Consider the following 14944-nt stretch of genomic DNA (forward strand, 5'->3'; position numbering starts at 1 on the left):
TAATGAGTAAGATCATGGAGTAACTTATTCTTTACTCCATGGTAAGATCCTGAAAATTGTGATATTTATAGTAGGCCTACGGTAACTTGCATTACCAAATGTGTAATTCGAAAGTGTATAGGTCTATTTCTATATCAGCAACAACAATGATAAAAAAAACCATGACATTTGCGATAGAATTAATTTAATTAATTATTATATTTTCACAACGATTTTTTTTTCTTTTTTATTTACAACAGAAACAAATTAATTTATCAAGATAACTTATTTTTAATATACCACATCCAATAATGATAATTAATAAAGAGGAAAATTATCCATGCTAATAATCAATTTTTTAAATAAAACCTAACATTTTTTTTTGTGTAAAGAAATGGTAAATCTACAAGTTTTGCCGTCGTATACACGGCGGTCCGTATCCCTCTGAACTCAGCCGCTTTTTAAGTACGTTCTTCTTTGCCGACGACGCGCCGTTTTGTGGTATGAGCGTGCGCAGACTGTTCTGTCTCTACAGAGATGAGAAAAGCGTCTATTGGAAAACGGAAGTGGTTACTTAAAAACAAAAACGCTTTTCAGAATTGTTCTACTTTGGCCTAATTAAATACGGTAAAATGTCGCATGTAAAGCAAGAACTAGTGGATTCCGAAGTAGTACCTGCCACAGCAGACCCAAAGAATGTACAAGATTTAACCCAATTTGTAAGTATATTATTATAAAGCAAAATTTAGCTGCTAAACCTTTCGCTAATCCTAGGCCTAGCAGAGTTAAAACGAAAATGAAGTTACAGCACTTTAGTGCGATATAGTCCCGTTATTATGAACTGCCAAGTGTCACCTACATGGGCCTAGGATTTCGATCTCATTTTCTATAGTTTAGGATCTAACTTGTATTGCAGGTTATTAAACAAGTAAATAAGATCCTATTCATATTATGTTAAATTAATAATTAACAGAACTGAACTTTGTTTTCTTCTTTTTCAGGTACAGCAACTTTTACAGCAAATGCAAGACAGATTCCAAAATATGTCCGACCAAATTATTACAAGAAATATCCTTTGAAATTGATTTACTGTATTTATATATTTTTACAATATTTTAATTGATTCTAATAAATATTATTACTGTATTAATAAACATTTATATTGTGCCAATTAAATATATAAACCACATCGCTTTCTTGTCGATGCTTTTATTGTAGAACGCAATTTATTTATTTTTCTCTGTTCTGGGTTGACCAACTAGCATAGGTGTTTAGCACCTGTTTGGTCTTTCCGTGCCTCCTTTTATAATTGTTTTGTCTTATGTTTATGGCAGAAATTGAATAAATAAAAAAAAAATCCTGAAATTTGATAAAATAAGCGAGTTTTCAATTTTTAAATGAATTAAAAACAGCTGGGTAATTATTTCTTGCTATATCTTTCTTTTGAATCCTTAATGAATAAAAATACTAGATGATATGGGATCCCGCATCGATTCCTTGGAAAAGAACATAGCAGACCTTATGACGCAAGCTGGAGTAGATGAACCAGAGAAATAACAAGCCAATCATTTTTTCTACTACTTCAAGTTCTGTGTAATTTAATTTGTCTGTTTGTACAGAGCACTGAGTGAACAATTGTTGTGTACAGTATATTAATGTGAACATGTCATGCGTAGTTAACTATTTTGAATTGCTTGGTTTAACATGTTTTAAACAAGAGATGAGCACTATAAAAATAAAGAACTTTTTTCTAAGTATTTGATATGTTTTTATAATATGTAATCATGAACATTACTTGATTGCGACTAGCTGTACAGGCACGCCTATTAGTCTAGGTTGTAGACAACAAGCAGCTTAATAAATGTGATAGTCGTTATATGGCATACCAAGCTGGAATCATCTAGTTACAAACAAAAATCAAAATGCTTATAAAGTAATTAATCATTAATTTTTTTATTTATCACCAATTATTATTGAAATTATGATGTAAAAGAAAACAATAACTTGGGGCCACACCCTTACATTTTGAAATTATATTTTTGGGTATAGGCTAACTATTACATTTGTAACAAGAAGCCATACGTATATACGGTAAATACTTTTATGTAAATGTTTTCGAAATAAACTTAAATATGTACTGAAATTATTTAATAGACGGGGGTTTATTTATCATAAGAAAGAGCTCGTTTTTACGTTTGTTTTTTTGAATAAATATTTTGTTGTTATGAATAATGTGTGTGTGCCTCTTTTTTTTTAAACAAATTTGCAATTATTGTGGAAGATTTTTCACTTTAAACATTTTGCTAAAGTAAAATGAGTATGACAGTATACACAACAATGAAAACCAAAATCTAGATACAATTATAATTTGCATAGTTTTATAACACACAAGTTCACTTATAAACAAAATACTATATATTAGTTACTATATTACTGCAAGTACAACTCACCCTAACAATCCTAGTTAAAGTACTTTTTAATTGACAAATGGCAGACCATTTGGATGGTTTGGCAGTAATCAAATATTCATACCAAAGGAACAACACTTTTATCCGATTGTTTATAAAGATCTACAACTCTGGAAACCATATTCAATAGTGGCGTCAATTACACCCAGAAAATGAAAGCTCGGTTTTGAAAATTGTAACAATTAAACATAAACTATTGCACTATTAACAAGCCTGGTGGGATGATTTTGATAACTGATTTAAATGGGATGATGAAGTCGTGGTATTGTCCTTAATAATCATATCCTTGATTTGAATCATGTTCAATGTTAAGATATTTTTAAAAACTTATCTACCTATGGACGGTATAGTGATTATAGTCACCGATTGCCAAATAGGTTTAAATAACTAAAACAATGAGTTTTAAAAGTATCAAAATAAAAAGTTCCAACTACTTAATTTGTGTATAAAAATAAAAGAATTAATTTAATAAGTTAATTTTCAAGGTATCAAACTTTATGGAAATAAATACATCCATAAACTGGTAGAATTATTATTTCAATTCAAACATGTGTAGCTATGTACAATTATTTTAAATACTAAATATGGGTTAAAAAATAAAATTTAAAATCAATATTACAAATAAAAAATATATCTGCTCATTTGTATGAGCAGTAGTTGAAAGGCACATCATACTTATTAGGTTTTATCATGTTAATATAATGATATGCTAATTGATTTCAATCATACATACACATCCAATCAGAATAAAAATAACCATCATTTCATGCTGATAATTAAAGCTGACATCACCACTCGCATCCAAACTTTCAGCAGTATCCATTTTGGCGACAGAGGGCGTTGTGTCACTTACGGTCATAACCTGGCAGAATTTGTGGATTTCTGGTAGAATAGAACGTAAGCCTGGGAAGACTTAATAGTGGTATCGGACACTTCATCAACTCTGTAAAAAATTAAGTTTAATGGGTTAAATTAATTGCAGTGATTGTATACCTGCTGTTACACAAAGACAATGTATACAGCCTAACAGTCAACTCTTTCAATACCAGACTTTTCTTGAGGTCCAAAAAGTCCCCAATTCCTTTTTTCCATTAAAAGCACATTCTCAATACCAGACTTTCTGGGAAACCAGATATATTTTGCCAGCCCAAATTTGTCCGGTTTTGGGACTGTAGTAAGTATACTATTAGATGGTAGAACAAATGTAAAACAATCCACTATAATCACAGCTTCAATAATTATTAACTATCTGAATTTTGTTGTTTATTTATTGGATAAGTTTGTTAAAAACATTAACAAATAATGAAATGTAATCAAACCTAGTGTCATCATAGCAAAACCATTTATTGTGTATGGCGTGCTTAGCATGAGCAATGTAGTGACCGCCGTATGTAAATCCTGAGTGGTTAGAGGTGGCAATAAGATGGTAACTGTCTTCTTTGTCTACAAAATAAGAGAGTGGTTAGGCTTGAGGTAATTTGGTAATTCATACACATTTATTCAGTTATAACAATAAAAAATTGGGGCTCGCACTAGAAGCAAAAGCTTGTCTCACGAGGGCCCAATAATACAAAGAGGTAGCAATAAGATGTCTAGAAAATAAGAGATGTTAGGCTTAAGGTAATTGGGTAATTCATACACATTCATTCAGTTATTTGCCAATTTTTTTATAAATAATTAAATACTTACAAGTGTCACTGCAACAAAAAGGAGCCAAACTAAGATTACTGACGGGAAAATCAACAAAGTTTGAAAGTTTAGATCGCCCAGAAAAACGCTTTAAATCTGACAGAACACGTCAAGAAAAACTAAACATCATTTATATAATAAGTAACACTGTATTTAAATTCTGACAGACAAAACAAGTAAACATGATTTAAACAAAAAATAATATTGATAAAAGTCATCTCTCTAAATAAAAATATCTGGAGTTAACTATACACCTGTACATCACCGGTCAGTCCAATGGTGTATGTACAAACAACTTGATATTGTCGGTCAGGCCAATGGTGTCTGAAAAGTTAACTGGACCTTATCAGTCAGGCCAAGGGTGTCTGGAAAGTTAACTGGACAATGTCAGCCACACCGAGAGTGTCTGAAAAGTTAACTGGACATTATCAGCCAGACCAAGAGTGACTGGAAAGTTAACTGGACAATATTGTTTAGACCAAGAGTGGCCAACGAGTTAAATGTAAATTAAATTATAAATAAGGATACGAATGACAAGTATATGTGGAATTCTTTGAATGGAGAAAGACTTGAGGCATCTTCTTTTGGCTTTACATTTGCTACACACCTGAAAAAAAAAAACAATTTATCAAGTAACCAGTTAATTATATTTTGTCAAATATCTGCTCAATAATACATTACAATACTTTGCAAAACATGCAAAGTTTAACAAAGCCAAATAAAGACTTTTATATTTATAGTTTATCACTTTATTTGGTATTGTGAATGAACTCATAGACTTTTCTATCCATACACCTCAAGCCTACTGGAAGGGACTGGAACAGATCACATGGTAAACTCATACTTTTCTTTACAAACAAATGTTCTTGGTGCAAATGCCTGGGTTTTATCACTTCAACACCACTTTAATTTAGTAGTTTAGTTAAATAGTAAAAAACAATTAGAAAGAAAATATTTCATACCGGCCTTTCATCACCATCTAGCACCTCTTGTTTTGTGAACTCTTTCAGGCAATCAATCAAGGTAACACTACTTATATTCTATCAAATAAAAAAAAACATTATTATAAACTTACTTTTTTAAATTTTATATTATCTATAAGTATAAAGTTATGTCTACACTATCAAACTTTATGTGACAAAAAAATGTGATGTGCCCATATATGGACATGATGATGTCATATCACTTACTACCATATTTGAGCATATACCATATTTGGGCACATCACACTTTTGTTGTCAAACTAGTTTGATAGTGTAGACAGAGCTTTAAACGCTGACCTAGTACATGGTCATTGAGTGCAACCCACAAACTTTACCCAATTTCATGTTCATGGTGGAGGACTAGGTAAACAGTTGTTTAAACTATGCAAGTAATACAAACATTTTGAAACTCACTCACCCGTGGGATAGGAAGCGATAAGTCCCAAAAAGGGTCAAAGGTCACAGAGCGATTGTTACACTCACTACACTCCAGTACACTCTTGAGTTGCCCAACAAATAAGTTAGAAAAGAATGAAGACTCTCTGGCGAGGTAGATTTTCCAGGCTTTACTTGCCTTATCCTCTTCACTAAAAACAAACAGAAAATGTTGTGCAAATTTTAAAATGAAATGCACAGACTTTTTTTTAAAAGAAGACTTGTTTTGTAATTTAGGGTCACCCTCTATAAATAAGGTGAAATAAAAATAAATAAAGTATTTAAAAGATAGTCATTTAAAGTAACCTAAGTCATATTCATTCTAAAAACTTTTAAAAAAAACCTTCCAATATAAGGCCAAGTAGCTTATTTCTAAAGCTCTGTCTACACTATCAAACTTTATGTGACAAAAAATATGGACATGATGATGTCATATCACTACCATATTTGGGCATATCACTACTACATTTGGTCACATCACACCCTTTTTGTCAACTAGTTGATAGTATAGACAGAGCTTTAAGATCAATAAATGGAGGATGTAGAATTGTGGAGTGAAATAGGGGTGGGGAAGGGTGTGAATTGTGGAGTGAAATAGGGGTGGGGAGGGGTGTGAATTGTGGAGTGAAATAGGGGTGGGGAGGGGTGTGAATTGTGGATTAAAATAGGGGTGGGGAGGGGTGTGAATTGTGGAGTGAAATAGGGGTGGGGAGGGGTGTGAATTGTGGAGTGAAATAGGGGTGGGGAGGGGTGTGAATTGTGGATTGAAATAGGGGTGGGGAGGGGTGTGAATTGTGGAGTGAAATAGGGGTGGGGAGGGGTGTGAATTGTGGAGTGAAATAGGGGTGGGGAGGGGTGTGAATTGTGGAGTGAAATAGGGGTGGGGAGGGGTGTGAATTGTGGATTGAAATAGGGGTGGGGAGGGGTGTGAATTGTGGAGTGAAATAGGGGTGGGGAGGGGTGTGAATTGTGGATTGAAATAGGGGTGGGGAGGGGTGTGAATTGTGGAGTGAAATAGGGGTGGGGAGGGGTGTGAATTGTGGAGTGAAATAGGGGTGAGGAGGGGTGTGAATTGTGGATTGAAATAGGGGTGGGGAGGGGTGTGAATTGTGGAGTGAAATAGGGGTGGGGAGGGGTGTGAATTGTGGAGTGAAATAGGGGTGGGGAGGGTGTGAATTGTGGAGTGAAATAGGGGTGGGGAGGGGTGTGAATCTGTCTATGTTTCTGTTTCTCTTATCTTACATACCTCAGCATATCTTCTGTTTTATTTTCAATGTATTTTGGAGGTTTCTTAACAGAGTTTGTGTCCTCATGTAACGCTTCTAATAAATAACGTAAAAACTCTTGTGAATCATGCTGACTAAAAAAAGAAGAAAAAATGTTATGCTGTAGCTACTTTTAGTGATAATATATATCAAATCTAATGAGTGGTCAAGCGGTTAAGACAGTGGAACCGTAATTACGTAGCCATCAGCAAGGGTTCGAGCCTCACTTGCTCCATGGTTCTGGTGGTAGAAAGAGTCTTCTCGGATAAAGACTATAAACCGTAGGTCCAGTGTACACATCTAGCTCATGTGCACTTTAAAGAACCTAGTACATCCTTCGAGACAAGTAGGGGGTTACCCATGTGTACTAGTACACACACAGACACTGTCACTCACACATACTGGGTACTGTGGAGAACAGGCTTCCTAGTATAAAGAATTAAAATAAATAAAATAATCTATCATATACAAATGAAATAAATATTTTACCGTGCTCCTCTAAACTGTTCAAAGTAGCAATCCAAGCAGTCTTTGAAATTCTTTGGTGAAAATGCTGTTCTAGTACTGGTTTCTGCAGGAACCCATAGATTTTTCATGACATTTGCAAATGCTGTAGTAAATAAAGTTTGAATTAAGCAAATGTCAGAATGTATGTTGTTGCTGTTGAGCTTTTAGGAGGACATTATGAGGGTATTTTTATGTCAATAAATAACAACATAATAACAAAAGCCATCTGAAAAAAACAACAACAAAATTTATAAATTTTTTCAAATTGGTCAATTTTAATAATAGTCCAAAATATCTTTAAAATTATTTCCTTAAAACTGGACACAGTGGGTCACCATAAGGTGAGTCAGAATTGGGATAGTTGCTATTGTCAAACACTGAATGTATTGCTATAAATAAAGGTTCCTGTACTTTAAACAAGTTTAGAATCAAGGTCTATATATGGCAAGTGTTTTAAGCCCTGTCTACACTATCAAACTAGTTTGACAAAAAAGTGTGATGTGCCCATATATGGCAGTGATATGACATCATCATGTCCATATATCACATTTTTTTGTCAGTTTGATAGTGTAGACAGAGCTTTAGGTCAAAACAAAATGAACAAACTTACCTTTGATGAGTTTTCCTTGAGTCCTACTGTTGGTAGCATTAATGTCAAACATATAGTTGTCTTTGACAATGTACTCCTGAAGAAGATCACAATTACCAAGACACTGCAGCACAGAATTCATAAAACACTGAAAATAAATATCAATGATCACACATAATCATTTCTTGTGTAATGATCGGTCTACACTATCAAACTTCATTATTGTCCCTTTGACTAATTCCAAAAAAATAAAAAATAAAAGATATAAAAAAAAAAGTGGATCATTTTGAAGTATCATAATATTTATTAACTTTCACCAAAAATTAGTAGAAAAAAAAATCATTTAACTGAAATACAGACGTTTTTTTGTTCAAAAAATAACTTTGACTTCCAGTCAAAGTTTTTGATCAAAACATATCTCATAATTTTTTTTATTTTATTTTATTTCATACTCATCCAACAGCGAGTAACCTGCCAATTACAGGATGGATAAACTATTTAATAATTTCACAAGACAAACATATACACAAGATGCTCTACATAAACAAAGACTTATTATTAAGTCTTTGGGAGTGGAGTTGTAAATTGTCATGAGAAAAAAACCCTGACATATGACAGGACTTGAACCCAGGACCCTTAGATTGGTAGCCAAGCATCATAACCACCAAGCCACAACTCGCTTGTTTGGCTACTCTGTATGCATAATCATAAAACTTCCTCGCGATCTGTGTGAGAACACCTTCTCAACCGTGACAAGTTGTAAATAATCCTAATTAGCATCATGCATAATGCATACTCGTGGTTTGAAATCTTTGTATACTTTCGCTCACGACGATTTTCCAGACGAAATGTAATCAAATTAATTTACCTGTTAATTACGTAAACTTTTTGTTTTTGGCTCGAATTTTTGACTTAAAGTGAATAAATTTAATATTACTTTGATATGGCCAATTTAAATTTAGAATATTTTGACCTTCATTTTTGTGTGTTTCAAGGGACAATACATGTTTAAATTGTTTAAGATACAGTACTACATGGGATACATACAAGTGACAATGTTAAAAAACTAAACTAAACTTACGGTGTTGCCGATGTTGGTAAGTCCTATTCTTCCTCGTAAATCTTTCTTTACCTGCCGATGTCCCTACAAATATATTTAGAAATGGTTATATACCTCACTGTTAAAAACACACTGGTTGATACCTACTGTATATGAAATTTGTAGAAACCATTCAAGTCAGATCAATTTAAAATACGTCAAGTATTTTGGTAATGAGACTTCTTGCTTTTTACCAAAAATATAAAACTTGACATGCAGTTTTTTTTTGTTATAAAAGGCATGGCCTCATCTTAATGTTGTTTCTATCTCTTTTTGGTGTTACACTGTATTATTAGTTTCTTATCTTTTCTGATTCTTGTCTTATAACTTACGTATGCATCAGTTGGAAGATTAGCTCCGTAGGAATATAGATTTTCTGATTGGCTTAATCTCCTTGTACGAGACTCAGGACGTGGAACATTCAATGGGTTATATGCACTGTTAAAGCTCTGTGTGCGTCTTCTCTGTGATTGGTAGTCCGCTGCTGAGTTGTAATCATAATCCCTACTTAAAGTTGACTTTGGTGGTGACAATGTATTTCTAAAATTAGAATCTTTTGACACCGGTGAATAAGTACGTGTTTTGTAGTTGCTTAGTGTTGGTGGAGAAGGACTTAACTTTCTATCTGCATAAGATGGTGGAGACAAACTCTTTCTGTAGGTTGTGTTACTTTTTAAAGAGCTGATGGTTGTACTGGAAAACTTTTTGCAGAGATTTTCAGTGCTTGACGACTTACTTGACAACTTAATGTTTGACAGTGACCCCACATGTGAAGTGTAATTATTGTTTTCAAAACCAGTATGTATAGCTTTTACTGGCCCAGATTTATTAACCTTTGGCCTTTTATATTTATAGCAGTGTAGTTTGGTGCCATCAGAGTTTAATGGACCAGGCCCTGCAGGTAAAGTGCGTTGACCCTGGTCCTTGCGGCGTGGTAACATACTTGTTGGTTGATGTCGTGACATGGCTTGACCTCATTTCCAGTATGTCGTTTTGGGTGAATTACCACCCACAACAAACTAGTAATATTTAATTTTGAATATAACAAACAAAGCTTCAAAATTTCATCATTTTAGAGAACATGTTTCAAAATGTTTTTGTTTTCTTCTTTTGCTCTGAAAAAAAAACGTGTAAAGGCTAGTTTATTACTAGTTAATTCAAAATTAATAACAAAATGTAATATTTAATGTTATTGTTAAATATTATTAAATATTTACCGTTCCATCAATATTGAGTATTTTAAATTTTATGAGCCTGCAGGGTGACAGGTTAAAAATAATATATGCTAGTACAGTAGTAGGTTACAAATAACATTTTGGTATTAATTAAATATATGGATAAAAAAAAAATAATAATTTAAATAAATAAATAAATACTCTAAAACTAGTAGGCCCTTAAGGCTTAGTTAGGCCTAAACCGCCTAGGCCTACTGCACTACCGGGCCCTAACCTAGGCCTTTTTGGCAGATCACCAGCCAGGACCCCGATATCTCCTGCAAGGCAGGCTGAATGCTCTGCTCTCTCCCCCCGCCCGGGCCCGTCTCTCTCTCTACTCATCTCTCACTCCTTGATGACGAATATGGGGTCCTGGCATTCATTTATTTGGGTATTAATAAGTGTTAGTTAGCTTTGACTGACGTAGTTTATCACAATAATCTTTAAAAATACATAATATTGTTAAATAACGAACACTTTCCCTACCTAGGCCTATTTATCTTGTAAGTAAAACATTCCATCACACACCGCGAAAACAACAAAAAATGTAGGGCGAAGAATTCCGCTCGAATTTTAGGCGGCCCTCTTTTGTTACGCTGTACAATATTGCCATGACGATTTAAAAAAATAAGCCGATCTCTCAGACAGAGATTAATTTTGGTTCAATTTTGTGTTGATCTTGAGTTTAGTTTAGTTTAAATAATTGAATTAAATACGTATAAGTTTGATTTTGATTAGTTTTGATTAAATTAAACCATCCACCACAAGAAACGAAGCATTTTGTGCCGATTTTGTGATCATTATTATTCTTTCCTCTAACAATGATTAATTAATTAATTTTTATGAAACTATCAGAACGTGAGTGATTGTTAATAATACAAAAAATGTAGTAACAAAGATGACATTGTTATTATATTGCTGCTTTATGTCTGTTTCTAAGTATATGTATTGTAATATTATCTATAAAATTATCCCTGTTATAACTATATTCCGTTTCATATTTGTATGTAATTAATACACGGGTTAATAAAGTATAACATATTCTGTCGCATTCCTTTTTGTACAAAATTAATTGATCGCAAAAGACTATTCCATTATTATCATCATTCAACATGTAGCGGTAATTAAAAAAGGATATATCTCTGCACTTTCAGATAAATAATTTGTCTCATGTGTATATAAACATACGCATTATTGGATAGTTAATCAATAATTTTCGAAATGTATAAATATGTATAACTGTGCACGTGGTTAATGTAATCAGTGAGACTGACACCCCTTCAACTAGAATAGAACATGCCACACACTGTACACAATATTTCTTCACGGATATAAATAGAACGGAAATATTGATTTTACTATTTTTCTATAAAAAAGAGGACACGTACATAAAGGAAACAAAGGTCTAAAGTAAGTAAAGGTATTTCATTCAAGTTTATTAACTTATGAGGCCTATTCATGATTTAAATACCGTACTAAGGTACTACAATACCATTAATATAGTTAGCTAGCTAGGCCTACTACTACTACTGTACTAGCTAGTCGATCAGGACGAGACTGACTGTTTGACATGCATGGAGTGAGACTGGATGAAGAGCGGAGAAGAACATGCTAGCTGACTGAGAAAGAGGAGTGGCCTAGTCCTAGTAGTAGAAACAATTGGTGTGTGTGTGTGTAGGTGGGGGGGGGGGGGGGAGGTTTTGTGTTGGAGGAGGAGGTGGGAAACCAGGATTTGTTGAAAACCACCCTGGCACTGGCTGGGCCCTGCTTGCTTGGAGGTGGTGAAAACCACTCTCTCTGGGGATGGGTATCCTATCCTATCTTTACTATTCTGTTACTAACTAAATAATTATTAATATTAGATAATAAACAGAACTGCATATTTGTGAATGAAAAATATTTTGTTTAATTTACAGAAAATGGCACAACCCCCTACAAATCCATATTACCAACAACAGAGTCAACAGCCACCTGCTGGGAATCTTAATTACCCCCAACCACCACCAGCCTATTCACCCTATCCTCAAGATCCAAGTAAGGGGTCTGGATACCAACCTCCTCCATCTCAGTATCCCCAAAACCCACCACCACAGTATGTCAACCAGGCACCTGTTCAGAGTGTCACATATGTCAAAAAAGGCCCGGCACCTGCACAAAGTCGGGTGAGTATGTTATGCGCAATTTGAACAATTTGAAATTGTTCAAATTGCGCATAACAAGTACATATAGTAGTAAACCTTTTTTATGGTTACAAAAACGCTATGGCTTTATTTTTACTACATCTTGTTACTCCAGTAACTACATCTTGTTACTCCAGTAACTACATCTTGTTACTCCAGTAACAACATCTTGTTACTCCAGTAACGATTTCATGAAATAATTGACAGGAATTTATTGTTTTGATATTTCATGAATAAAAAAGTTTTTTTATGTTGTTTTCATTTGTCATTGTTTGTATGACAGAGAAGGAGGGTGCCTCCTCCGAGAGATAGGCCTAAAACTGAGTTGGAGGTGAGACAAGTCTTTAACACCCAATCTTAAGCTCTGTATACACTATCAAAAAGGTGTGATGTGTCCAAATATGGTAGTGATATGACATCATCATGTCCATACATGAGCACATCACATTTTTTTGTCACATAGTGTCAGACAGAGCCTTATTCTTTAACCCTCTAGTTTATTTTAGAATTTATTGATTCATTTTAAAAACTGATCCCATTTTTTGGTTCATGGTTACTATTTTTTTTTTAAATAATATTTATCATTTCTTTTTTTAAGGCTTGCTTATCACAAGTTGTTTTTATGTTTTATCTGCCTTCATTCTCTGACCTTTTATCAATGCTTATCAGAGTTTGTAAATAAATGTTATGAAATGAATAATGAAATTTTCCCAATGATTTGTTGTTATTGCTGATATCTTTTTGCATTGCAATTTTGAAATCTAATGGGGGCTGAGCACCTATCTATCTTTGTAGTTTTTGCTTTGAAATTTTGAAATGTTTCTGTTATCTTTTCTCCTTTCACATGAAATGGACAGACTGACCATTAACTTTAAATTTGTTTTTTTTTTGTCAGTCAGCATTTGGTGGTTTTATGCAATCACTGGAGCGTGGAGCAACTCAAGTGTTAGGGGCCACAGAGAGGGCTATCGATCGTTCCGTTGATCATTACTCCACAAGTCCAACACTGGTATAAGAGCTTTTATATTCATTTTAGGACCATAGTTTTGTAGTTTAAATTGTGTTGCGAGACCCAGTCAGTCAGACACTCAATGAACCATCATGTCAATATATTAATAGAAGTCAGAAGAAAATGTTTTCACCCGTATTTGTATCGTTTGTGCACAATGTTTTATGCTATTCACATCACTAGTGTACAAGACACTACCTACCAATATGTTAGTAATTCAATTCAAGATTTATTTCGACCAAAATCAACATATGTATACAAACAAAAAACAACAAAGTATCACAGACGACTGTAGTAGTAGTTATCTGTGTATGCATTTATCTATTTTACCTCAGCTAGATTAATATTAAGATAAACAACTGAAAGAATATGACAAATAAAATATTTATAATTTTTATTCTCAATAGGCCAAGTTTTCATCTGGAAATGTAATTTCTTTAATCAGTAAGAACACACGCCAGTGCCTGAGAGTTCTACCAAATGGGAGCATTGATGCGTTAGGCCAGGCCAATGATCCTGCGTGTAAGTACCTACTTAGTGGTAAAAGTAACAGTTCTCCAGCTCATATAATTGGTATCAACTAATGTTATTTTTTATCACCACAGGTCATTTTACTAGCTTCAACCAAGGTATGAACGTAGTCATCTTGCGCAGTATATCCAACCCCAGCTTTCATTTGTCTGTTATACAGGGTTTAACAGTCGGTTTAGTAAGTATATTTGATCGCTTACAAAAATTCCTCTGCAGTTTGATCAGATTCAGAATAAATAAATAATCTGATCTGTTATTGCATTTTATGATTCTTTAAAATGTGTTTCTTTAGGGAACCGGAAACAACAATTCAAAATTTCGAATTCATGAGACACCAGATCACCATGTGACTTTTGAGTGGGTACCAAAAACTGGCAATTATATCCGCATTCATCCGATGGGGCAACCAGCGGCAACAGTCGGGGACAACAAGTCAGCAGATACTGAATTCTGGGTCAACTTATTGGTAAGGCTTTGTAAAAATTGACAGTTTGGAGAGTGAGCTTAAAACCGAGGATTAAAACCCAGGGAAATAGATTTCATTTATTTATTTGACCAATAGAAACAAGAACAGGTCGGTAATTCCAAACGCTAAAACAATACAATATATGATAAGGATTTGCATGAGAAGTTACCACTATCATACCGTCCATTGTAACATAATTATACTGATATTATTATCATATTTGATATTCGTCTGAATTTCTTTTTTCAGTCTGGAGTTCAGGTGATGCAGAGATAAAAGATTTGAGAATTAAATTACTTTTCAATGGTGATTTTGTATAATAAAACGGATCAACTATGTACAGTATATATACACTTTTTGCCAACTGACTGCTAGCTGAATGTTCAGATGGACTGTCCACTAAGTTTCTTTCTTGCATGAACAAAGTTTTACTGATCAATTTCTATGTTGTTTGTACTTATTTAACTACTTATATTATAGTATAGAATGTTTACTTTTGGCTGATATAAATACAGGGATTAACATTATTT

At 33.7% G+C, this 14944-nt stretch overlaps 3 protein-coding genes across 4 annotated transcripts; 2 read left to right on the plus strand and 1 right to left on the minus strand.

Annotated features, from left to right (window-relative positions):
* Positions 1–519: 519 nt before the first annotated feature.
* On the plus strand, positions 520–2153 carry LOC140056973 (uncharacterized). Its single transcript, XM_072102503.1, has 3 exons — positions 520–698; positions 981–1047; positions 1448–2153. The coding sequence occupies exons 1-3, from the start codon at positions 612–614 to the stop codon at positions 1534–1536; spliced, it is 243 nt and encodes an 80-aa protein (XP_071958604.1). The 5' UTR covers positions 520–611; the 3' UTR covers positions 1537–2153.
* A 116-nt stretch (positions 2154–2269) lies between these two features.
* On the minus strand, positions 2270–10747 carry LOC140056972 (ubiquitin carboxyl-terminal hydrolase 2-like). The gene is made up of 12 exons (XM_072102502.1): positions 10715–10747; positions 9347–10129; positions 8997–9059; positions 7937–8063; positions 7309–7429; positions 6801–6914; positions 5538–5706; positions 5099–5176; positions 4665–4743; positions 4137–4232; positions 3767–3890; positions 2270–3390 (listed from the first exon to the last, which is right to left on the minus strand). Exons 2-12 carry the CDS (start codon positions 9977–9979, stop codon positions 3303–3305), a joined length of 1692 nt encoding a protein of 563 aa, XP_071958603.1. The 5' UTR covers positions 9980–10129; positions 10715–10747; the 3' UTR covers positions 2270–3302.
* A 779-nt stretch (positions 10748–11526) lies between these two features.
* Positions 11527–14939, plus strand: LOC140056485 (uncharacterized). Of its 2 annotated transcripts, none has more exons than XM_072101866.1 (7): positions 11527–11638; positions 12145–12390; positions 13304–13417; positions 13825–13939; positions 14023–14126; positions 14241–14414; positions 14664–14939. In XM_072101866.1, exons 2-7 carry the CDS (start codon positions 12148–12150, stop codon positions 14688–14690), a joined length of 777 nt encoding a protein of 258 aa, XP_071957967.1. In that variant the 5' UTR covers positions 11527–11638; positions 12145–12147; the 3' UTR covers positions 14691–14939. The 2 variants fall into 2 exon arrangements, with proteins under 2 accessions (XP_071957967.1, XP_071957968.1); XM_072101867.1 differs by lacking the exon at positions 11527–11638 and adding an exon at positions 11872–11890.
* Positions 14940–14944: the final 5 nt, after the last annotated feature.

Source organism: Antedon mediterranea, chromosome 8 (assembly GCF_964355755.1).
Source record: "Antedon mediterranea chromosome 8, ecAntMedi1.1, whole genome shotgun sequence".
Lineage (NCBI taxonomy): Eukaryota > Metazoa > Echinodermata > Crinoidea > Comatulida > Antedonidae > Antedon > Antedon mediterranea.